Below are 25,822 nucleotides of genomic sequence, written 5' to 3' on the forward strand. Positions count from 1 at the left end.
CAGTGGAATCATGTGGACTTTGTCCTTTGGGGACTGGCTTATTTCACTTAGCACAGTGACCTCAAGGCTCAGCCATGTTGTGGCATGCGGCAGTGTATCCTTCTTTTTTTTAAGGCTGAATAATGTTCAATGAATGCCTTTTTCCTTATTTCCTTTTAAAAGTGTGGCTCCCAGAACTTTTCACCAGGCTCTGCGGTTCCCTAACCTGTGTAGAGAGTGAGATTATCCCCTTCTTGATTGATTATCATTTTCACCTGGCTTCATTCCCCCTCCAGAGCTGGAAGTTATCTAAAACTGGGGCATTTTCTCTTGTTCTCCTGCTTGAGCAGTGCCTGTTCCTTACTGAGCTCAAGCACTTGTATTTTCCCCTCAGAGTAGGATGTTACCGCTTTCCCAACTGAATTTCATTTTGCTATGCTTGGCCTGTCTATCCATCCAGCCTTCTGAGGGCTTTTCAGATCCTGATTCTTTATCTGAATTATCCTTGACTTTTCCTAGTTTCTTCTTCTGGGTAAGATACAATAAGCCTGGCTGCTAAGTCCATATCCAAGGCATTGACAAAGGCTTTGGCTGAGACCAGGCAGAGGCCAGCACTCTGCAGCAGGCTACCGGAGCTTCTCTGTAGGACTAGGGTATTCAAAATCTGGTCCCAAATGCACTGCACAGGAATCACCTGTAATAAATCATTTAAACAACACAGATTGCTGATTGCTCAGAAGTAGAATCAGCTTTGATAGAAGTGGGGCCCAGGCACCTGTATTTTTAATAAGTACTCAGATAATCTCAATGTGCAGCCAAGCATGGGAATCATCAACTCCAGATTTCACTGCATTCAAAAGCCAGAACAAATGCCATCATGATCTGATCCCAAGTTGACATCTAATGTGTCCAGCCTGATGAGACAGGGGCAGAGCCATGACAGAGCATTGCCTGGTTCTGTGAATGTGGTCAGTCTACCCTGCCACACACCCATCTGTACAAGTGCTACACGATTGCTCCAGATCATTCTCTGCTCTTTTCCCCCTCTACCTCCTCTGCTCTTAGCTTCCCTCTCTGGCTCTGTGTCTTAGATTTTGGAACCACAATTGAGCTCTTCCGGCTCACCCCAGTTCACTGGTCCTGACTTTCCATGGGTACTTTTTGGAGAGCTCTGGTTTGGCCTTCCCATGGCTGCTGGAATGACTCCTCTTCTCACCCTGGTACATTGAAACAGCAACTCTCGGCTATAAATTAGTCCTCATTTAATATATTGTCCACATCTGCTGGCTTCTCCAGGCTAGGATCTTACTTATTCAGATTTGCATCATTTTCACATTAATTTTGTTCTCACTGTATCTACATTGCCCAATGTACAATGTGCTGGGGTTGGTGCATAGTAGGTTCTTATTAAATTTTTTCTGTCTGACAGCAGAATTCTTTAGTCTGATGCACTAACTGGAATTAGTGAAAATACCACAGGCTTACAAGCAAGACAGACTTGAGTTTGCACCTCTGGCCCACCATTTTTTAGCTATATGGCCTTACACAAGATAATTAACCTTTATGAGCATACGGCATCACAATGGAAAATGACAAGTGTGGGCTAGATGTCTAAGGACACTTTTATCTCTCACATTGTATGAACAAGTCACAGACCCACCCTTTCTGATGGCTACCCTATGCCAGGGTCCCTGAAAGGTAATTCTTTGCAGTCAAATTGTGCTTTTCAAATCAAGCTGCTGGAATTCTCTTCTCCCAGCAGCACGTGGCGGGCTGTCAGCACACCCTCATAAGCATAATCACTCCACAGGCATTCTCCAGCCCCCATTAATCAGCCAGTCCTGTCACTTTAATTCGGCAGCACTCCACCACTCACCTAAGTAATTAATCTGGCTTCTGCCTGTGAATTCCTTTCATCCACTTTTGTTTACCACTGTTGAAGGATTTTTTAATCAAAACAATTAAATATGCTAAATCTTCCCCAATTAGGAATGCATTAAAAATTAAAAGTGCTTGAACAGAAATGGTAGAAGAAGCCCTTTGCCTGGTTCTGAGTGCTGCTGCTTAGAACATCACTCCTTTGAGGCATTTTCCACTCGGGGCTGTTCAAGAGACTGGTGTGCACAGTCACAGAGGGCTGCAGCTGAGGGGGCCGTGGAGACAAATCAGTGCAGCTGCCTCTCTGTGTGCTGGGGAAGCTGAGGCCCAAGGAGATCATGGGCCCTTTTTAAGCTCATACAGGGTGTGAGTGATGGGGATTTTGTTCTGTGTTATTTTTTTAAAAAAAATTAATTTGTATATATTTAAGATATACAACATGATGATTTGATATGCCAAGTGAAATGATTACTATAGTCACGCTAACAATTTACCTATTTTTTCAGGTAGTTACCATTTTTGTGTGTATGAGAGACCACCTAAAGACTACTCTCTTTGCAAATTTCCAGTATTCAATACATCATTGTTAACTGTAGCCCTCAGGCTGTCCATTGATTAGCTCTCTATACATTTTCAGTCCGCAGAACTGTAACTTTGTTCCCTTTGACCAGCAATGCCCCCTTTCTACCTCCTGGTTCCTAATGACCAGTGTTTTACTCTCTGCTTCTACATATATGACCTTTTAAGATTCCGCACAGAAATGAGATCATACAGTCTTTTTCTTTTTGTGTCCTGCTTATTTCGCTTAGCATAATGTCCTCCAGGTTCATCCAGGTTGCTATAAATCTGTAAATGGCAGGGTTTCTTAGTTTTTTAAGGTTGAATGGTATTCAATTATATATTCACAATTTTTATCCTCTCAGCTGAGTGACTTAGATTTGAATTCAGATTTCTGATTTCTAAGATTCTTCCCATCAGAAGCCCTGACCAAAGGACTCATGGCATTCATTTACTCTCTCTTTTGCTTCCTAAGCCAACCATTAGTCTGAAAATAGTTACTGTATTCCTCCATGGCAAATATTGCACTGCTCTGCTGACAAGAGAGTGGTGAGCAAGATAAAAGTCCTTGAACTCATACAGAGTGTGCAGTTTAATCAGGATGCAGGCAGGTAAAATTTGTTGCTGAACACTCCCTTGAAAATGTTCACTCTAATCCTCAACTCAATTGAATTATAGCCCTAAATGATTTTTCCTTTGTGATTGCCAGAATAATATAACTCATAATAATTATTATGTAGTTGCAATTAATTAAAAGTAATGATATTTCAAAATACAAACTCCAATTCACAACCTTCAGAAGACTTTAGCTGCAGAAAGAGTTGGACTCTGCAGCAGTGGTCAGTGTCTTGCTTGAATCTGTTTTTCTAGCCTTATCTTGCCAGGCTGACCAAGGGCTGGAAACCCAGCTCTGTTCACTTACAGGCTGTGGGACAAAGGCAAAATGACTTTACTGCTTTCAGAATTATGTTCCTCATCTGCAAAATTCAGGTTCCTCAGTGGGACAAATACAGAGACTGCTAATGTGGGACTCATAGTTCTCCTGGGGTTGGAAGGCAGGCAGACTGCCCTTGGGGAGACCTCCATCTTCTCACAGCCCTGTGGTCTCTCCAGGGTGCAAAGAGATCATAGGCAAAAGGAACTGTGACAGCTGTGATCATTCAGGTGCAAATAAACCATGTTGGTAGCTCTGAAGAAGGAGGAAATGATTCTGATCTAATTCAAACACGCTTCATGGAGTAAATGACATTTGATCTGGAGCTTGAGTAAACTTTGGAAAGATGGTGAAAGGGAGAGAGGAAGGGGCAACACGTGCAAAACTGCAGAGTGAAAGTGGGCCAGGCACTGTGTTGGGCACAGGGGTATATGGAGATGAATGAGAACCACTGCCCCAGGGAGGCCCAAGGGAGGATGTGCAAAGAAAGGGACTAACGTTTTTGAGCAACTGGTATGTGCAATACATATTCCTTCTCATGTCAAGAATTATTTGGGCTGGAACCACACAGAAGAAAACATTGAAATTGGGCTAAAGTACTGGAATTGCAACTCAGATTTCTGAGACTCCAAAACCAAAGCAGCTTTTACTACTATTAACAGCATTTTAGAATCTCAGCATTTTTGGTTTCTATCTCTCTGCTGCAGATGTTACCAGTGAAGACATCCAGACATGCTTTGGAGCGTCTCTGGGCATTTCTTATCTGTTTTCACAAAGCCTAGACATTGGAGGAGGTTTATCAGGAAAACAGTGTAAAAAACATGGAGGCGGTTTTTCTAGTAAGTATTTAATTAAAAGTCTCCTGAAAAGAAAGGCCAGACTTTTCCTTGGACACACACTCAGGACATGAAAATGATTCCACACCCCTATGTCCCCCACTGATTCCATTTCAGCTGATGGTCCAACTGCAGAGCTGCTAAATACACCAAGCTAATGAATGACCTGTGTTGGCTCTATTTTTGAATCAACCATGGGTTGAGATCACCTTAGAAATATTAGATTTTGTAGGGTGCATGCTCTTAGATTTTAAGCACTAGATAAAGGCCTAAGTAAGACCTAGGATGAAAGAAATGTGTAGATAGAACCTGGAAAATTCACTGTTGAGATAAAGGCCCATCAGGATATAGTTCAAAGAGAGGGAAGAAGTCCCTAAGAGGGGAGAATTTGGTTACCAGCTTCAAGCTCAAAAAACAAATATTAGGGAAAGATTATACAAGAATATTTTGTGATATTTCCTGAGCAAGTTGACATGTGTGTTCATGTATTCATTCATTCATCATGCATGTATTGAGTATTTTTTTTAGGTGGGAGACAACGGAGAATGCAGGAACGATGAAACAGTTTATAGTGTAGTGGATGAGGTACATAGAAAACAGGTTTGAATTCTCCCATTGCATTAGGCTACTCATGTCTCAGGGCCTTAAGTCAAATGGTTTCTTCTCCCTGATGCCCTTCCCATCTCTCTCCATTTCCCTGCAGAGACTCATTCACTTTTCTAGAAAACTCACTTTTCTTCCCAACCTGTCTCCCAGCCTGTAGATATATGTGACCACCCATTTCTTTGTACCCCTACTGTGCCCTATAGAGACATTTGCTGTTTAATTGGACCTATTTGGTATATGGCAGGCACTGAGTAAGCATTTGACATGTGAATGAATAAATGAATGAATGAATGATCATCTGAGAGGGTATGAATTATCATACTCTTTCCATCCTCCATGTTGGGCTGGGTGGTCCTCCCATTGTCTGCTTTAATCCAGAGTATGAGCCTGTTTCTAAGTATTTGTCCTGTTCTTCTCCTTTGTCCTGTTAGTTAACCAAGCAAGGTAAAAGGATGGAGGACAGATCTTAGAAAAGTGCATAAACTTTGTCCCAAATCTCATTAGTGATGCTTGCATACACATTCTTTGTTTTTTGTTTTTTTTTTTTTTTTTTGGAAATTAGCTAATGCATTTATCCTCTTGATAGATTCCAACAAAAGTAGCTTTGCTGTGGAAGATGTCATTTCTCGGGTGCGAGGTGGCAGTCCTGGCTGGGGTTTTGGCTTAGCTCACAACTCGAGCACCATTTCGTATCGTTCCTGGGGGAGGTCACTGAAGTATAGTCCTGCTGTTATTGATTTCGAGGTAAGTCTTTTCGCAGTTGAAGAAACTCTACGTCTGTGAGGAATGAAAGTGAAACAGACCAGATCCTTTCATATTTCTTATTATGAGCCCATCAAAGAACAAGATTAAATGTTAACGGCACACTGAACTGGTGGCCCTCCCCACGCCTGGCTCTAGGGAGTACATGACTTCAGACCCAGGTTGTAGGGGAGCTGGGCTCAGAAGTGTAATATCTGGTCAGTGCCCTACTTTTACACTAGTAGTCCCAGGATTTCTTCAGGCTTGGGTGACATTTAAAATAATAAAAACTTTTATTTATACATACAAAACTAAAAAAACACATCTGTTGAATTGGAGGTTGGCAAACTTTTTCTTGTGAAGGAGCAGGTAGTAAATATTTTAAGCCTTGTGGGCCATGTACAGTTTCTGTTATACCAGTTTTATTTCTTCTTCTTTTTTACAACCTTCTAAAATACAAAATAAAAATACACTTTAAAAAACAAAATAAAAATATGAAAACCACTCTGAGCTAAAAGTCAATACCAAAACCAGCAATGGGTTGAGTATAGTCCCAAACTGTAACTGCACTTTGCTGCCCCTGCCCTCAGTGATCCTCTGTCATCACCACAGTGGAGCCCTGGCAAGGACACGACGACTCCCACTGGGAAGGTTAGGAAGCTGGAGCTCCAGGTGCTCAAGTGATTTGTTTAAGATCTCAGAGCTCATAGGTGGTAGTACCTGGATCTCAGACCTATGGATTTCATCTCCAGTTCTCATTTCCCTCTATCCTAGCACCTTCCTTAAAGCCACAATGATCAACTGGGGGCAATCTTGTGCCCATGGGGAAATTTAGTCATGTCTGAAGGCATTTATGATTGTCACAACTGGGAGCGTACTAGTGGCATCTAGTGGGTAGAGGCCAGGGGTGTTGCTAGACATCCCACAATGCAAGGGACAGTCTCCACCACAAACAAACATCTATCCCCAAATGGCAATAGTGTCAGCATTGAGAAACCTTGCCTTAAATACCTCGCCTCACAAATGGAGTAAAATAGCATTCATACTGAAAATAAGTAAGGGTTCTACCAGTTGTCAAACTACTTCTAGTTGTATGCAAGAGTAATCCATTAAAAGAGAATTATACTGGGGGCTTTTAAATAAAATATTATTGTTTTCCTGCCAACCTTCTCCTCATCCTTGCCAATTTTATACATATAATTAAAATTCCAGGTGTAGATACATTTCTCTTCTTAAAATATATACCAGTAGTTAAACCTAAAAGCCTATTATAATACCCTGCTCTCTATGAAGAAAGAAGTCCAATGACTTAACCTGATTTTATTTCTTCTCCAATAAGAAATGGACCATTTTCTTACAACTGTAATTCACACGGATCTGAAAACTTATATCATCAAGCTATTAGTGATTTGGGTAAAAACTGTAGAATTGATATCAGGAGTAATACATAACCTTTTGTGAGCAAGAGGTGAAATTTGCATTTGCCTTGAGCACACCTTCCAAGGGAAAGACTCATTAATGATTTGAAGACCAACTGCTATCTTTTGGAAAAGAAAGTCTGGGCTTGGGGTGAGGAAGATATAGTTTGGTTCATGACTTGGCAACTTTTGATGTGTAACCTTTGACGAGTTACTTAATTTTCTGATCCCCATTTTCTTGCTCTGTAACGTGGGGATAATAGAATGTTATGCCACAAGGTTGGGGAGAGAGAAGGGGAAACGTCAGTTGTGGAAACAGGTTCACGGAGGATACGTGGGCTGGCCAAGGCTCTGTCCAGTAAACAGCCAAGCCCACTGGAGCCGTGTGTGGCAGACTCTAACATCCTCAACCACAGCCCATGTCACCCCCAAATAGTCTGCATTCCATACATCACACTGCTGGTGGTTACAGAGCAAGGAGTGACACAGCGAGAGCTGCACTATAAAAAAAGAATGCTCACAGAGGTATGGAGAATGAGTCAAAGGAGAGAGAGACTGTAGACACGGGGACGAGTTAGGGGGTTATGTGGAACCTGAAGATCAGAGTGGAAACAATTATTTGCTTGCACATCCCCAGAACATAGCAGTACTTATTTATGGTAGGTACTTTGAGTGAACATAGCCATTGTGTTACCTGATGTGATGTTATGATGTTGTGTTATGTTATATATTGTTACATTATGTTAGGTTATTTTGTGTTGCCATATCACACTGCTTACCTTCTCTGAATCCATTTTCTCATCTGTAAAATAGGAACAAGACCATTACCAATATCTTTTCAAGCACTAACTCTCTGAGGTTCTTCTTCTCCACTCCTCCTCCTCGCTCTAAGTCCCCTGCAGCACTAAGCAGTGCTCCTTTTCCCCTTATGGAGGGTTCTAGGCGGGAGCAGTTGAGAGACGTGAGATGGAGTGCTAAGCTTTGCTGGAAGGTCAAAGGGAAGTTGCCCAGGGGTCCTGGGCTTTTCCTGGAACTAAGAGCCACCTTAACCAGGGCTGCCCATTCTGCACTGACTTCTTATCAATGGGGCCATATTCCCTGAACTTCCAGTAAGTTGTGCTCTTCCCTTGGCTGGAGGCCCAGCCAGTCTTGACGTGACCAGCTGATGACCTCAGCCACAGCCCCTGACCACAGGCCAAGGTCTGTTTGCTGCAGGTCTTTCTGTACACATTTCCAGGAACCCATTCAAGGCCACTCGGGTGCCTCCCACTGACTGTGATTCTAGAGAAGTCAGATTGCTCCAGGCAACTCAGTCCTCTCCCTGAATTTCTCAATGACCTTGGCAAATGACTCCCTCTTAGGGCCTCAGGTGACTGTGCTATAAAATGAGGCAACTGGAAAAGAGCTTTCATTTTCTGATTGTGTTAAAATATCCAGCATTATTAAACATGCTGAAGGTAACCATACACACATGCAATTCTAAAAATATGTACTTTTTTTTACTATCATCATATCTAACTAATAAAAATGGTGCTTTATTTTATATTATTCTTCCCTTTGCAATGGTATGTCACATTCATTACTTCTTTAGATCCTCCTAGGAGTTCTAGGAAATGAGTTATTATTTCCATTCTGTAGATAATGAGGCTCAGGCTTTGAGAGGGGCAGTTAAGCATCCTAGGCCACAAAGCTAGGAGCTGAGCAGCACTTATTTAGCTTTTACTGTGTGACATCCATTGACTGTCATCCTCACAATAAATGTGGGAGGTAGGGCTCTTTTTCTTTCTTTTTTTAAAAGAGTTTTAAAATTTATTTTTAGAGAGGGAAGGGAGGGAGAAAGAGAGAGAGAGAGAGAGAGAAGCATCAATGTGCAGTTGCTGGGGGCCGTGGCCTGCAACCCAGGCATGTGCCCTGACTGGGAATCGAACCTGCAATGCTTTGGTTTGCAGCCCACACTCAATCCACTGAGCTATGCCAGCCAGGGCAGGGCTCTTTTTCTTACATTTCAGATGAGGAAGAGAGGCCCCATGTGTAATGTGATGGAGATCACACACCTGGAAGCAGTAGAGGTGGGATTCGAAGCCAGATTTCCTGCCTTCAGCGTCCATTCCCTCTGCGACATCTACTATTGTACTCCCAACATGGATGGGCTGATTGTGTCCCCCAGGGGACATTTGGCAATGTCCAGGGACAGTTGTGGTTTTTACAGCTAGAGTGTGCTATTGGCATCTAGTAGGTAAAGGCCAGAGATGCTGCTAAACATCCTATAATGCATAGGAGTTGTAATAAAGAAGTGTCCAGCTGGAAATTCAGGAGTGCCGAGGTTGAGAAACCCTGGGCTACTACAGTCATTTCTGGAATGGGCTGGCTCAAATGTAAATGACACAGACCCTTCCCCATACACGTCACCACCCTGATACCATTAAGGGATGTGCTGAGCAATGACAACATAAGTACCTATCAAGGACTCTGTTCATTCCTATGTTGAAGGTTGACAGTCAACACACACACACATGCACACACAAAACTTTTACACCCTTCCTAATTTCTAAAAGTGCCTGGAGAGGGCAGATGAGTTGACACAAATGGCGTTTGAGCTCTCTCTTACTCTGAGGTTGGGGGACCACACATTTTAGTTAAGGTTCAAAGTGACTCTTGAACTGAATGGTGTGATCCTGAGCTGGTCACTCAAACACTCCTGAGCCTCCACTTCTTCATCTGGGGGCTGGGGCTGATTTAGTTCCTGCTTCCCAGAGTGGCTGGAGAGATCGAGTGCAGGGGGATGAAGTGGGGCATCTGGCTCTGTGCCTGTCCTGTAGCAGGCCTTTGAGGAGCTTGAGGGCCAGTTCTTGGGCTCTGGGAAACTGCACAGAGCCCAGGGAGGGACCCTCTGTTCTCTCTGCACCCACAGATGAAGCCTGTTCATGAGCTGCTGCGGCACACGACCCTGGGAGCCCTGGAGACCAAACGCCGGAACCTGCAACGGGCCTTGGATCAGTACCTGATGGAATTTAATCCCTGCCGCTGTGGGCCCTGCTTCAACAATGGGGTGCCCATCCTCGTGGGCACCAGCTGCAAGTGTCAGTGTCCTGTGGGTCGCCAGGGCTCTGCCTGTGAGCAAATGGCGAAAGAGAGTAAGGCTCCTGCATCCTCACTCGGGTTCCAGCCTGGCCCAGCTCAGAGAGGCCAGCACGGAAAGGGCTTTGGGGTTCCCATTCTCTCTGTCCTATGCCCTCTGGCTCACTACTCTGCGACCCCACACACTGAATTCTATGGATGACCCCACACTTAATGGTTCTTACCCTTCCTCTCTGTCATTAAGACCCCCTCTCAGATGAGGACTATTTTTCTTACCAACGTGTATATGAATAGAACAATAATTCAGTTTTGGGATACATTAGTTTCCCAGCACTGCCGTAACAAATTGCCTTAAGCTCAGTGGCTTAGAGCAACAGAAATTTATTGCCCTACCCTTCTGTAAGTTAGAAGTCCAAAATTCAAGCCTATGGGCTGGATTGCTTTCCGGAGGCTCTGAGGGAGAATCTGTTCCCTGCCTCTCTCCCAGTCTCTGGTGGTTGTTGGTAATCCCTGGCATTCTTTGGCTTGGAGAGTCATTCCAGTCTTTGCCTGTCTTCCTATGGTGTTCTCCACTCCTTGTCCCTGTTTTTGCTTCTTATAAGAACACTAGTCATTACATCAGGGCCCACCCTAATTCAGCAATAATTCGTTTTAATGTGATTTAATCTGCGAAGTGCCTATTTCCAAAAAAAGTCACATTCACAGGTGATGGGGGTTTGAACTTGAACATATCTTCTGTGGAGGCACAATTCAACTCACTATGTGGTTAAGTAGTGGTCATTACAGTGCAAGGAGTTATGATGATAAACAAGGTGGGGCCAGTGAGGTTTAGACATTTATAGCTGCAGCATGAACCAACTGATACCAGGAAAGAAGGTTCTCAAACAAGGGTTAGGAATCTGTCTCCTTTACAGAGGAAGGAGTCTGGAGACCTGATGTGAATCCCAACTATGTTACTCACTTACTGTGAGACGGTTAATCACTTCTTTTTTCTGGGATTCGTCTTTCTCATTTAAGTTTTCTTTGAGCTTCAGGAATCTCTACACATGCCCCAATCCCTAAACTTCCAAGTTTCCATGCATGCAAAACTGCTTATATATTACATAGAATAATGGCAAAAACACGGGCTATCAAATCAGTGTATGAAGAAAGGTTTTAAAAAAAGTCTGGATAGGTGTATCTAAGGTTCTACTCTTCAGTCTATAAAACAAACTGTTGAAGCACAGGGTAGATGGGATGGAGCCTGGTTTTTAAATGAGATGATGATGGGTTATAACTTCCTCATCGGGAAGCAGGATAGCACAGCTCGGGGGTCAACTAGGCCTTTGAAACCCAGTGCTGCTAGTTTTCATCTGGGAATCCCCTGTGAAATGGGGATAATATCAGTATGTTCATGACAGGTTGTGCTGAGGATTAAACTAGCCAACACGTGTGGCAGGCTATATTTTAAGTAAGAGGAAGAGAGAGCTTCATTGGTAGAGGTCTGTCTTGGGTTGGTGCCTGGTTTAAATCACTCCTGTGATGGCCAAAGGTGTACAGATTGAAGTCCCACAAGCTGCCTGTTATTCTGTAGGAGAAATCCTGAGAGGGGTGAGTCACAATGGTAAGTGAATTCCAGAGTCTTTATGAAGAAGTAAATCAAGAATAAAAATCAAGAAGACCAATTACCACAGCCAAACCTGATACAGTTTCCTCATGTGAACTGGAAAAAGGTACTGCCTGACAGGTGGGGAAATGAAAGGAACAAAGAAAACCAACCACTCAGGGCCAATATTGCCCTGCTCCCAGGCCCAAGGATTTCTTGACTTTTCAAGCAGAGTGTGGATGGGATTTCAGCCCCCACTTGCCCTAGTGGCCAGGCAGCTCTCCCAGAGAGACCAAAGGTCAATGAGGAGAAAGGATAACTCACTCTTATTCTATGCCAGCTCTCTCACAACACTTCATGTGCATGAACTATTTATTCCCCCCAAGATATTATGAGATAAATACTATTATTAGCCCCACTTTACAGATGAGGAAACTGGGGCAGGAGGAAGATGAGATAACTTTCTCAATGTCATCTAGCTGGGGCGTTTCAGAGCTATAATTTGGAACCAAGTGGCCAGATGCTAGGACCCAAGCTCTTAACTGCTCCATTCTACTGATTTACATCCTAAGAGTCAGGAAATTTGGGGAATGAAGGCAGAGATTCTGAGATGATTACATTGACTACCTTTTTGAGGAATGAGAAGGAAGGGTATGTCCCTGTTCACAATTATCAGCCTGACTTGGCTTAAAGGGACAAACGTGAGCCCTGCCTGGGTAAGTATAATTATAGCACGACAAGGGCCCTGAGAACCAGTGACTTACTTGGATCCCTGTCCACACAGCATAGACACAGAACAGGGGGTGAGAACTACTTAGACATGCCTTTTCAGTGGTCTGTGCTGAGTCATATGCGCATACACACAATGGGCACTGGAGGAGGGGGGCATGATGCCAATGCTATGGGGGTGGAGGCAGGGCACAAAGGGCTGGGTCCTCCTCCTCACAGCCCCATTCCTCCTGCAGTTACATTCAGTCGGTTGTAGGAAGCTCATGGTGTTCCACTGACCTTGTACCAAATAGGCTGTGGACATCAGGGGGCCTTGGGGCTATCAGACTAGTATTTCAACCAGGTAGATATCTATCTGGAAAAAAAAAATCTAAGGCTGAGAAGTCAGCCACAATGGAGACCCTACGATGTAGGTCCCTAGGGATTTTCCCAGCAAACCTTTGCCTCTGAGTCACAAAGGTGGGAGAAACAGAGACAGAGAACCTGCTGTGGCTGCCCCACCAGGGGGTATAATTACAGAGCTGGAAGGAACTTGAAGATAATGTAATCCAATGATTTTCACACTGGGATCTGAGGAAACTGGGGTTTTTAGGGGCTGCCCAGGGAACCGAGGTGAGCCTGATAGATACTGCAGCTTCAAATAGAACAGTTCCACTCTCATTTGACTTCTATGTTGGGGCCCATGCAAGATTCCATTTTAGAAAAAATAATGAAAAAATAATAATGCTGGAAAAACCCTATCGGATTAGTCTACCCTTTTCATTTTACAGAGGTAAAAACTCAGGCTGAGAGAGAGAGATGAGCTTGCACAAAGACATGGAGCCAGGAGGAGGCAGCAGCCCCAGGCTGGGGGGATTGTATGAGCTGGGTTTCCAGAGGCACATGGTCAGTGCATGTTCTGATGCTCTGTGCAGAGAATCTGTCACCCACCCTGGCCCCACTGTCAGAGTCTGAGGGGCTATGATTTGCAAGCCTTTATTCAAAAGTCCAGCAATCCTCTCTACAGGGGTGTGTGTGAACCCCCAGCTGGTCTGCACTCCCTATTCCTCTCACCCTCTAGTGGCTGCATCTTTCTTCCAGAGGGACACGTCTCCCTGCCTTACTCTGCTCTCCATCTTCCGTAGAACCACAGACTCTAATGTCATGAGATGGGCTCTTTTCACTCCATCCAGAGTTTCAAATTAAGTGCTAGGTGGAGAGCATAGGTCTTGGTTGGCTACACCAAGGCATGCCTCATGGAGGGATTGTGGACCACTCTAGGGCAACAGGTAGTCCTCCCCCCATACTGTCTGAGCTGCTTCTTATATGCTAACTTCCTTCTCCCCTTTGAAATGATCTATGCAGAAGCCAAGGCGGAGGGTCACTGGAGCTGCTGGAGCTCCTGGTCTGCTTGCAGATCAGGCACTCAGGAAAGGAGGAGAGAGTGCAACAACCCCCCACCCAAGAATGAAGGCACCCCGTGTCCAGGGCGGGCAGTGCAGACCCAGGCTTGCTGAAGACCTCTGGGCACAGGCTGGGACACATGCAACGGATGCCACCACCTGCAATACCACGGGACAGTGACTTCTTACAGCTGAGAGGAAATGCCAATCAATGTGGACTTCTTTGTCCTGCCAGCTCCCAGGCCTAAGACCGGGCTATGCCATCTACAACCAACTGTTTTATTCCTCACAAAATTCAGCAATCCACCAACCAGGTGTTGAGTGTTAACCAGAATCTCGATCCTGCTCACAGCACTTTGGGTCATAAAAAAAAAAAGAAAAAGAAAAAAAAAAGAGAGAAATCTCAATCCATGTCTTAGAGAAGGTTAGGAATACAAAGCAGGCAGATGCTCTGGAAACAATCAATGGCCAATAAAATGAAGTATGATGAGAATTATCTTGGTTCTTTGATAATAATATTTGTTCAATCATAGAAGGATTATTAGTAAGATAAGTGGATAATGAAATAATGAGAAAAAAATTAAAGATTAACTTGAGTTCCTTCAATTTTTCTTCATTTTGACTCAACATTTTCTTCTATTCCTTCAATTAATCTCTTGTTTGCTTACGTTCTTACCACAAATATCACGTTTCTCCCAATTATTTTCTCACACTAGTCTCTTCCTTCATCAAGTTTTTAACAATTAGGAATTACATAGTGGTGCCCACATCTCCTGTGACTGTATATGACCCATCTCCCAACCTAAGGGTGGGGATTAGCTTTGTTTGGCTCAGCACTGTGTCTGCAGAGGCGAGGGCTGCGCCTTGAGTTCGGAGGGACCCAACAAGCATCTGTGCATGAAGTGAGGTACTGAGCTCAAGAGACAGTTCAAAGATGGGGTCCATATTGGTCAGGCTCCCAGACTGGAGCACAGATTGGAGGGGTGCGCCAATAATGATCAGCACCCTAACACACCTGCCTGCCTCAGTATCCCACAGCATCCTACTCATGTGTTGTGTTGCACCGACTTTTCGGTTTACCCATAAGTTTCTCCCCCAGTCTATGAGCTCCTTAACAGTAGAAGTTGTATTCTCAGACAGTACAAGAAACATGTTGACTGATTATATATATAATTATTTTCCCTATCCATCCAGAATTGTCAATCTTTTTAGTGTAATAATAAAACCGACATAGGCATGATACAATTAGCAGGGGTTTCAGGGACACAGGAAACCAATTGCTGAGTGAATGATGCTGAAATATGAGGCACCCAAAGTGCCAGGGGAAGCCAGGTGGGAGAGAGACTGGTCTTTTCATCTGCGTTTTATATATGGAATGGGGCTTGACCCTCACCTTGAAGGATTTTTGAATGAGGCAAAGAGGGAGGGGACCTTTAAGACAGAAATTCAGCATGTGACAAAGTTTGAAGATAAGAGGCACACTGGGGGTGTGCGTAGGTGTAGGTATTGGGAATGGGGAGTGGGGAAGATGGTGAATGTAAATAAAATAACATAAAATACTTAAAACAATGCCTGTCTCATACAAAATTATTGGCATCACCCTTAATATTATTGTTGCTATTATTAATTAAAACTTATAGTTTAAAAGTTTATTTCTGAGCTCTTTGGATTTTCTAACTGAAAGAAGGGGGAAAAAGAAGATGCCCTTACTGCTTCTCATCCTGTCTTTAATTTACATTTTAGGTTAATTTACACTAATGATTAATTTCCATTCGTGATCTACTGGGGAGCGAGGGTTATGTGCTGGAGTGTGATGGGAGGCCAGATTGGCCAGGCCGACTGGGCGGTTTCCAGAGAGCACTCAAGCTTGATCCAAAAGTGGTAGCTCTCATTCTTGGTTGCACATCAGAATCACTGGAGAGTTTGTTCTTTTTTAAGTGCTGTCCAGAGGTTGCACCCTAGACTAATTAAATCCAAATCTTTGGAGGTGGGACCTAGACACCAATAGTTTTAGTAAAAGCTGCTCAGGTGATTCTAATTCAGTGAAAGTTGAGAACCTTTGAGAGTCAAGGAGTCATTACGTATGGGGGAGAGGGGGTATGTGACCAAGCAAAATGGCAGCCACAGTAAAGTTTGTCTGTGCTAATTTATCTAGTCTTTTAAAGGACCCCTTAAGATTTAAAATGGAGGCCCATTTTACAGCAAATAAAACTGAGTCTCGGCAAGGCTGAACCTTATGGGTCACACATCTGGCCTGGCTGGCCAGCGTTTCAATGTAGTACATCAAGCACAGGCTCCCCTACCTTTGCTCTGTGCTGTCTACCAGTGGAGGGACTTGTAGGATGGTTGGTGTGTTGGGCACAGGGGAGAGGAAAGAAACCACAGGCAAGGAAGCCCCTTAGGAGGTAAGTGCAGGAATCTAGGTGGCAGATGAGAACTTTGGGATTAAGCCATTGCCTGGATCACTTGTGAGCCAAGACCACCTAATCTGTCACCTGAGTCAGAAAACTAAGGCCAGTGCCTCTCTCCCTCCTCTGAAGATGCTACATCTCCCAGCAATTTTAGAAATTAAAATACAGCAGGAGTGGCAGTTTCAGAAGCAGCAGCCCTTCACCAGACCTGCGCCTTTCCCTCTTTGAGAATGCCCGGCTCTCTCCAATCAAGAGGCAAAACACTCATCAGATGTGTTCTCCCTGAGGTCCTTTCAGGAGATCTATAATCTAAGCCTTTATAGGTAGTGGATGTAAAAACATGCTTTAAAGATATAATCTTCAGCTTGACAAGGCACCTTTTGAAAAGTAAATTAATGATAGAATGAAAAGCAATAAAGAGATGCTTTTCCCTCTTTTTTTCCCCCTTTGAGATAGAGGAAGATCTAAAGTGTTCATCACTCAATGAATCTCTTCTGAACTATATGCCTTTAGGGTGAAGAAAATGGACAGAGAGAAAGGGTGGGTTTCCAAAAGCACAGTGCAGGGGTTGTGGTACAGATTAGCAAAGGGCCCTTGTTTTCCCTGAGGACAATGGAGGCTGCTCCCCCTTTACTTGGGAGTGGGTGAGCTCCTGTGCCAGGCCCCGTGCTGGGTGCTGGAGGCACAGAAATGAATCAGACATGGTCCGGGGCCCTGGCAGAATGCTAGGTCAGGGGGAGGCTTGTGAACAATGGCAGGAGGGTTTTCTACCAGTGGAAAGCCCAGGAGCTGTGGGGGCAGGGAAGGCAGCCTGGAGGAGGAGAGGAGGGCCAGAGGAGATGAGGAAATGAGCAGGAGGTAGACAAGCAGAGGAAGGTGAAAGAGAAGCAGGAAGGTACAGAGGGAATAACATGTATAAAGTCACAGAAGGGGGAAACATGAAGAGGAGGGTTGGGGGCAGTCACTGCGCAGCTCCTGGAATGGGCCCCAGCCATTCTCAGGCTGGGACAGCTGAGTCTGGATGTTGGGTTTGGTCACTGAGGGCAGGTGCTGCTTGGTCCTGGGCAGATTTACACACACAGACACTTTCCAGTTATTCCCCTGTTCACCTCAGGTGTCCCGGTGGTTCAACACCCCACAGTCATTGTTACAAAGCCCATGCATTTTGAACTGAAGTCACAAGGCTCTCTCTGACCTGACACAATGTACAGCTCCATCTTCACCTCCCATTTCAGATTCTGAGCCAATGTACTAAAAATCTGTTGTCCCTAATATGACATACAAAGCCTTGTAATGACTAGTCCTTGGCTCTCTCTCTCAAGCTTCATTTCCTTCCATTGACTCTTCCCTCAGTCATACTGCTCCAACCACTCAAGTGTTTGGCCTGTTCCTCACACGTGCTGAGCTCTCCCATGCCTCAGGACCTTTGCACTTGCTGTCCCCTCTGTCTGAAATGCTCATCCCCTAAATGAGCTCACCCAAGACTCACTCCTTTATTTCATTCAAGTCTCTGCTCAAATATTAACCCTCCAAAGACTTGACCCTCACTTAACTTTTCTTGTATGGCACTTATCACTACCTGAGATTATAGATTTGTTTATTTCCTCTCCACCTTGGTATGCCTCTGACATTAATATGCATATTTTTTTTGTGGCTAGACCCCCATTACCTAGAATAGTATTTGGCTTTGATAGGGTTCCAATACATATTTGTTGAATGAATGAACTCTTTCCAATTTAGTTCCCTAAATAGGTTAGGCATTTTGTTCCCTCCAGGCTGTTGCACATGCTACTGGGAAGCATCCCCCGTTGCCAGCTCCTCCATTTTCCTGTCCATTTACCCATAAAGCCAGCATGGACCTCTTCCATTCTCCCACCCTTGCTCAGGTGATACCCCTCACATGGCTCTGTATTCCAGCATTTTACATCCTCTATCACTGTGGCCGAGTTGTCTGTCCCCCAACCCCGTGACTTCTGGCAGGCTGGATGAGGTCTCACTTTTACTTTTGGAGCCCCAGCCCCTACCATAGTGTTTGGAGCTTCCCAGTAAAAGTCTGTTGGATGCTGTTCTCTCTCTGTTCCTCCTGTGCTGGAGAGAGAGGTCTGAAACAGGCTTGGCACATGGTGTGCCAGAGTTTGTGAGAGAGAAGCCCATGGGAGATGTTTTCACAGGACTCCTGGACCCTGTAGCCTTCCCAGTGCATCAGGGGAGAGCCCACGTCATTCCTTGCAGCTGCACACATGTGAGAGTGAGCCTGCCTTTTCCACCTTAGTGAAGGAAAGTCCATCAAAGTGAGTTAAAAATTCCTCATTCATGGCCTTGGGGTTCCCCCTGCCCCCTTCCCTGGGAGAGATAAAGGAAAATATGTTTTCCTTCCATATTAACAGCTTCAAATGTGAGATAAATCCTTCTGTCCTAATCTATTTCTAACAAATGGACTTTGCTGTCCAGTGGCATGATACATGTCTGATGGATCTATTTATCCATTCTATTTCTTTAGTGATAGCAGCTATGGAGTTTTATCTATTATTTGTCTCCCTTCCTCATTCCCATTTTCCTAACCAAGCCCATGGAGCAAGTTGATGGATGGATGGTGTTTGGGATAAAAGGGGCCGGAATCAGATAGTTTTCAGGATATGAACAAACTGGCTTATTAACCAGGAGGCCCGTCCGGCAGGAGATGGTGGGGGATGGCGGAGTGGATACCAGACAATGGTCAGTGATGGATGAAGGAACACCTGGGGTTGCAAGGTGTAGACATGAGATAACTGGTGGACGTGGCCACTGATAAGGGAGCACCCAGGCCCTGGATCAGCCTCCTGCACAGAGGTGAATGTCAGACCAGCCACTTGACTGCCTTTGACAATCCTCCAACAGTTCCCCACGGCAAACACAGTCCCTATTTCTTTCTGTAAAATGCAATCTTATGATGCTAGGCAGGGTTTTAAAAAAAAGGCAGACATTAGGCAGGGTTGGTTGTTCAGCACCCAAGAACAGGAAGGCAGTTGAGCACCCACCATGTGCCAGGTCCTTTGGGGTGACAGCAATCCCTGTGCATATGTTATGTCATTCAGTCCTTACACATGGGCCATTGAGAGCATTGGCTACATTTTCTGAAGAGGACACTGAGGCACAGAGAAGACATATGACTTTTCAAGGACACTCAGCTAGGAAGTGGTAGCACTGGGCCTTGCACCTTTGTCCATGTGCCCCAAAGCCCTCAAAATGGCTCTGCTTCTCCTCTACTAAATGCCACACCAGGGGCCTTTCTCTGTCTCTTCTATGCCAGTGGGCTGTCGAGCAGGCACTGGCTGTACAATGAGCCAGATATGCTTCTGCTGCTGTGGGAAGAGGGGCACAGTGCAGCAGCCGCCCTCAGACCCAGGCAGTCCTGCCTCTTTTTAGCTCTGTCGTCTGGGGCAAATGGCTTAGTCTCTTGTCACGTGTCAGAGGCAGATAAGAAGTCCTTCCTCTTGCAGGCATTGAGAGGATTAAGCTGGATTAGGTATGTGAAAGTTCTTTGTAACTATTAATGCCCTCTGCAAATATTAGTTATTATGCTGTTACATTTTCCCTTAATAACCCAGAGCTTGGGATATAAAAGCTCTCTATGTCCTTTATTAAGACATCTCCTAGGTATTAAGCTGTTTCATGTCTTTCTTGTTCTCTTGTATTGTAGTAGGTTTCACACTGAAATGTCTTTAAAGCAGTTTTAAATGACTATAAAAAGTCAAACAAACCAAGCATAGCCCTTGTTGATGTTTTGAGAATCCACAGAAACAATGATGCCAATGATATAGCTGACTGTGGTGGTCCGGCTTTGTCCCAGGCACTCTCCTGCGTGTAGCAGTTCACATAATGCTCCCAGAGCAGTATGCTAATGTCACCATCCCAGCTTACCGATGAGGAACCAGAGGCACATATGGGTACATAATGTGCATAAGACCACAGAGCTAGTGAGTCACAGAGCCAGGCCATGTTGCAAATGCAGGAGTCTGGCACCTGAGCACCCACGTCTAAGCACTTCACTCGCTATGCAGCCTCTGTGATGGCAGTTCTGCCTGAGAGGCTGTGCTGTCCCTGAGGTGTCTATGTAAGCTCACCTCTGGGTTCCTGAGTACCTCAATATTGGGATCTGGCCAAACACTTAAGAGAGACAACTCAGGGAGGAACACACCACGTGGAAAACTGATTTCACATTTAATAAGCAGGGAGTCTCAAAGACCTCAAGTGCTCCATTCCAATGTGTTGTTGTTAGGTTTTAGGTGGGCATTCTAGGTTTACACTGAATCTGTGATGAGAACATGAAAGTGGAGGCAACATGTTGGAAGATAATGTTCAGAGTGAGTCTTAATCATTTCCTGCCTCTGCCACATACAGAGCAGGCCTCTTAACCTTGTTAAGCTTTGTTTTCTTTATCAACCTGTAAACGTGCTTCTTGGGTTTGCTCCAGTGCCACGATTGCAGATTTTTCTGTTCTCTTTCTCTGTGAAGTTTCCCGGAAAATTTCTGATGGTCCTGAGTGGGTGTTACAACACCCCTGAACAAGTATTAACAGCCCCTATCTGCCATCAGCTTTCTGCCTCTCTTATTCAACTTTTTGTTTGCAGTGTGCCCATGAAGCTGGCTGAAGGTGCCTCCCCTGGCCACTGCTGTGTGAGCTGTCCCTGTATCAGTCATCTGTATCTCACACTTCATGATGCCACTACCATGTGCCACCAATGCCCAAGTTTCTCACTGTCCTAGGAAGGCTGTGTCCTCGGCTCCACTCACATCTTTTCCTATTAGTTCATTAATTCATGCAGCAGCTCTTCATTGTTGCCTCATCATCCCAGGAACTGTAGCGGGTGCTGGGCAAACATGAGTGTGGCAGGTAGACACTATCGTGCCTTCACGGACATTATGTTTGAGGAGAGATCAGAGATGATAAATGAGTAAATTAAAATACAATGTCTGCAAAGCCTAAACACATTGGCAAATATACATACTGTCACAGGACATCTTCAATCTGTGAAACAAAACATTTCTCCATCAAGATGCTAATCACAAAAGTCCCCAGGGAGACCTGGGCAGTGTCCAAAGGGCTTTCTGCTCCAGGCACACTCTCTTCCGGTGGTGTTTTTAAAAACTCCTGGGAGCAGGCCAGAGTCCTCTTCTTTAGAACGAAGATGGCATTTTCCTCTGGTTTGTCTGGAAGCAGGTGCTCCTTCTTCCAGTCTCCCTGCGCATCCCTCCACCATCCCACCTTCATTTCCATAGTCAGCTCATTCATTGTAAGGATCAGCTTCCCTCTGAAGCTTTCTTCACATGTCATCTGGTGACTGCATTAACATCTACCCCATCAAATTCAGATAAAGATTAAATGAGATAATGTAGGCTGAAAGAATTCATAAACTGAAAGGCACTCTGTAACTGGCAGCTATTATCATAATAATTATAATAATTATTATTCCCACAGAAGTTATGTTATTAGCCAAGGTCATACAGGGAGGAAGCATAGACACAGAACACCTTCTACCCTGCCCCCCACCCAATCAAGCCCAAGGCAGAGCTACCAGCATTTCAGAGATGCATGCTTTTAGATGCAAAACCCTCCCACATCCAGGTATCCTGTGCTGTGTTCAAGCTTCCAGGGCCACTGCCAAGCCACTGCCTAGACTTTGCCCCACAGATACCACAGTTCCTACACAGGCACACTGGTGCAAACTGCAGTTGCCAAGGCTTTCCAAAAGCACAGTTTGCATTTATTTTGTTTAATTCTTACATTATGTTTGAGCTTCCTCCTAAATGCATTTGTTTGCAAAAAGAGCCACAAGGGGAAGTTCAGCCCACAAATAAGAATATAATTATTACACAGTTTAGCAGTGCCTGGGTGTCACCTGGGTATTCACCGGTGCTCTGCAATTCAATTGTCTCTCCTTCAAGACCATATTTAATAGGATAAACAATTTCTGTTAAATGTAATAAACGTGAACCTGGGCTGTCATCTCCATAATCAACTCAAATTTCCCATCAGAAGCAGTGGCTGTGATTGAGATTCAGAATTTAATTTGGCAGCGCTGGCTTCCACGTGATGTGCTGGTGTCGGCTTTGTGGGAGCCTCCCATTCACCAAAGACGGAGCCGCTCTTCCCCATCTCTAGGGAATCTTAAAAGAAGATAGATTATAACTCAAGAAAATTATATAGCCCTGGTATAATGAAAGAGAGAAAACATTATTGTATTAGCCTGCTGAAATAACAGCAGACAGCAAAGAAATAATATTAAGTCAAAAAAGGGTCAGACCTGTCAGCTCAATTGCAGGGGACAGGGGGATGCAGGAAAGAATCAACATGCTTGCTCCAGCAAACCCTGGGCAGTAAAATGCTGGCTGCCTCTGGGGGTTGTTCAATTCCAGATGAGTGGTTGGCCCAGAATGGGGGTGGTAGTGCCCCATGCTTTGGTGTCATAGACATGTTAAGGCCTTAAGCCCCAGGACTGAGTCCAACAGCAAACTCAAAGCAGATGATGTGGCAAAAAAACAAAAACAAAAACAAAAACAAAATAAAACAAAACAAAAAACCCCAGAAAAACCTGGTTGAAAATGAATAGGATGAATCAATTCACATTCCATTAACTTGTTTTTTCTACCAATTTGATTTCAACAGATTCACATTAAGTTATGAATTCAGACTGAAAGTACCCAAGAGACAAACAAAAATATTACGGGATATTTTAATATCATAGAATAACAGCAATAAAGATTACATGATCACTTGACTCAATCTAAATAGTAAAAATATTTTGTCTTTTAGTAACCCGAAGATCAACTGCCTCCTTATTCTCCTCTTCAAGTACCTCCCTCCCCCAAATAGGTTTTGTGCAAAAGCATGACTGAGTGAAGTAAAATGTACAGAGGTAGGGGAAGGTTTACATTGCACATTGCCTCTCAGCCATCAACTTGAACTTCTTGACATGTTTCCTCTTTCAGCCAACACAACCTCTCCTTTATTTTCCCGTTATTTTCTTAACTGTCTCTCATTCAGTGATCAGTTTCTCTGGCTCTTATCTCTAACTCAGGATCTTCTCTGGGTACCCACTCACATCACAATAATTCAGCTCTGCCCCAGAACTCCTGCTTGCAACATACACAACCAACCCTTCCAGTGCTCAGCACTCAAGAGAGCTGAGGAACCAGAATCCACTGCCCTCAGGATGCATGGGTGAAGATTTGTCAGTCCCACACACAAACACTCACACACATGGCACTTTCTCCTAGGTTTTATTTCATAAAATATTCTTTGTTAATCAAATGCCCAAATTTATTGAAAGAAAGGAAACATCATAATTACGAGTTTAAAACCCTGAACCCAAGTCCCTGGGTTTGCAGCCCAGCTCTGCCACTTCCTGACTGTGTATCCCTGAACAAGTCACTTAACTGTTCTAAGCCTCAGTCCCCCACCTGTTTGATAGAGCTGATATATCGCACCCACTGTATATAGTTGTCATTAGGATGGAATGAATTAACCTACTGATGAATTAAGCACTGTTATTGGTCCAAAGTAATCATTCAGTAAATATTAACTGCCATTGTGATTGACTGAGACAGTGTACTCCTCAATGGAAGAGCAACAGAATATTTATTCATTGATTCATTACTGGATACCTACTCTGCGCCAGTCACTGCTAGACAGTAGGACTTCAAAGTGACTAACTCTCAGCACAGTTCCTGGCTGGCTGGTACATGTGAGTAAAAGAAAATTGTAGAGATGAGCCCAGTGAGAATTAACAAAATGATTAAGCCTTTAAGGAACCTAAAATTATTGTTTAGCTCACTATGTGTTCCAATCAATGTTCATTTTACAAATCTTTATTTTAAACATCCTGACTGGCATAGCCCTTCAGTCCTGGGCTGGCCCCAGTGGGGAGATAGTGTGGGGTGAGCTGCCTGAGACCCTAGGGTGCAAACCCTCACTGTGTGCAGCCCACGTCACTGTCAGCACTAGACACCCTCCCTTCTTTAACAGGTGAGTGTTTCTGAAGCAGGGCCCTGGCAGGGGCCGCCCCCATTTTGAGGAGGTGGATTGTTGCACTGCCTCTGTCTTGTTTTCTGTCCTCCAGAGCATGGAGACCAATTTGACCAGCAATTCCATTGCCCATCAATGGTGACATCTATAAGAAAGAAGGTCAAGGAACATTAATTAACCCTGATTACACTGTGGTGCCCTATAGGTGGTGTGGAACATATAATCCAAAAGGCTCCAGGAGTCTGAATCTGTCATATTCCTCCTCCAGTCAACTGTTCTTCTTTCAGGCCATTGTTTTCACCATGCTCCCTTCTACCACAGGGCCTTTGCACATGCTGTTCCACTTCCCAGTATATTCTTCCCTCCTCCATTTATCAAGTCAGTCCCATTCACCCTTCAGAGCCCAGTGTAAGTGTTATTCCTACAGGGACACTTTCCCTGACCCTTAACTCCCTATCAATTCTTCATATTTGAAGCTCTCAGAGCATTTTGCAGCAGTTACAATTCAAACTTTAAATATATTTTTGGCATAATTCAAATAATGTTGGCCTTTCATTCTAAAGAGGAGTCTCCAGGATGACAGGATCTATATCTGACTTGCTCACCATGGAATCCCAGCACCTAAGCTGTCAGATAGGAGGCCCTTGGTGAATGTTTGTTGAATGAATGGTTTCCAGCTTAGACACATTTTGGCTATAGGATGCTAGGTAGTTTACTTCTCATGTGTAGAATAGGAGCTATGTTTTCTTTTGTGAGCCTTGTGTGTGTTAAATGATATAATAATACTGTGGTCTCTCTTCCCTCACATCTGCCTTTCCCCTGGGAATTTTCTGTTGATGAGATGGCAATCAACTATATCCACCATGATATATCATGTTTCTGGCTGAGCCTCTAATTCACAGTGTAATTCTGGGTACAGTACTTAATATCTCTGGGCCTGCCCACTTGTAAAATGAGAAGTCTGCAGTAGGAGTTTTCCAAGGTCTTTTCCAACCAGTGGAAATCCAATTGCATGTTCCCTGGCAGATTACTGTGTGGGACCTGGTTGAAGTGTGGGAGGAGAGGGAGTGAAGACAACCTTGAGCTTGTTGCTGGGGAAGGGAATAGTATAGGCAGGCAGGAGTCAAGATCAAAGAGAGTAGAGTTAGACCCACTGGACATGAACCTGGGTTCCCACATATACTTACTAACTGTGTGACCATTGAGCAAGTTAATTCATGGCCCTCAGTTTCTTCATCTTTAAAATGGGGATATCAACAGTATCCACTTTATGAGGTTGTGAGGATTAAAGGATTTGGTATGTGTAAAATATACATTTAATAGATATAAAATACAAAATATATAAAATGGATGTAAAATTAATATATGTAAAACACAAAAGGATTTAATATTTATTTAGCTCTAAAACAAACTAACCAATATCTATCTGGCTCTTACAACTTGGTCAGCATCATTCTAGGTGCTTTATATGCCTGATGAAAAAATCAAGACAACTCTACAAGATCTGAGTTTCTAACACCTATTTTACAGATGAGGAAACTGAGGCACAAAGAGGTGAAGTAAGTTGCCCAAGGTCACAGTTATTAAATGATAAATGTGGAATTTGAACCCAGTTGAGTTCAAGCACTGAGCGAGGTGCCTGGCACACAGTCAAGTGCCTGATAAATGTTTATTGCTTCAAT

The 25,822-nt window shown here is 44.1% G+C and overlaps 2 protein-coding genes across 3 annotated transcripts in view; one reads left to right on the top strand and one right to left on the bottom strand.

The window, feature by feature from the left end:
• Nucleotides 1-14,125, top strand: part of C8A (complement C8 alpha chain) — a 55,688-nt gene extending 41,563 nt beyond the window's left edge. For both annotated transcript variants that reach the window (XM_028513354.2, XM_036026160.1), the window contains exons 8-11: nt 4,057-4,188; nt 5,378-5,535; nt 9,862-10,084; nt 13,687-14,125. In XM_028513354.2, coding sequence (XP_028369155.1) covers nt 4,057-4,188; nt 5,378-5,535; nt 9,862-10,084; nt 13,687-13,838 — 665 coding nt within the window. In that variant the 3' untranslated portion in view covers nt 13,839-14,125. The remainder of the gene's footprint in view (nt 1-4,056; nt 4,189-5,377; nt 5,536-9,861; nt 10,085-13,686) is intronic.
• Nucleotides 14,126-23,377: 9,252 nt separating this feature from the next.
• The window catches only part of C8B (complement C8 beta chain), a 38,790-nt gene continuing 36,345 nt past the window's right edge, over nt 23,378-25,822 (bottom strand). The window contains exon 12 of the mRNA XM_028513324.2: nt 23,378-24,285. Within this exon, the coding sequence (XP_028369125.2) occupies nt 24,134-24,285 (152 nt within the window). The 3' untranslated portion in view covers nt 23,378-24,133. The remainder of the gene's footprint in view (nt 24,286-25,822) is intronic.

The sequence above is a fragment of the Phyllostomus discolor genome, chromosome 5 (genome assembly GCF_004126475.2).
Source record: "Phyllostomus discolor isolate MPI-MPIP mPhyDis1 chromosome 5, mPhyDis1.pri.v3, whole genome shotgun sequence".
Classification (NCBI taxonomy): domain Eukaryota; kingdom Metazoa; phylum Chordata; class Mammalia; order Chiroptera; family Phyllostomidae; genus Phyllostomus; species Phyllostomus discolor.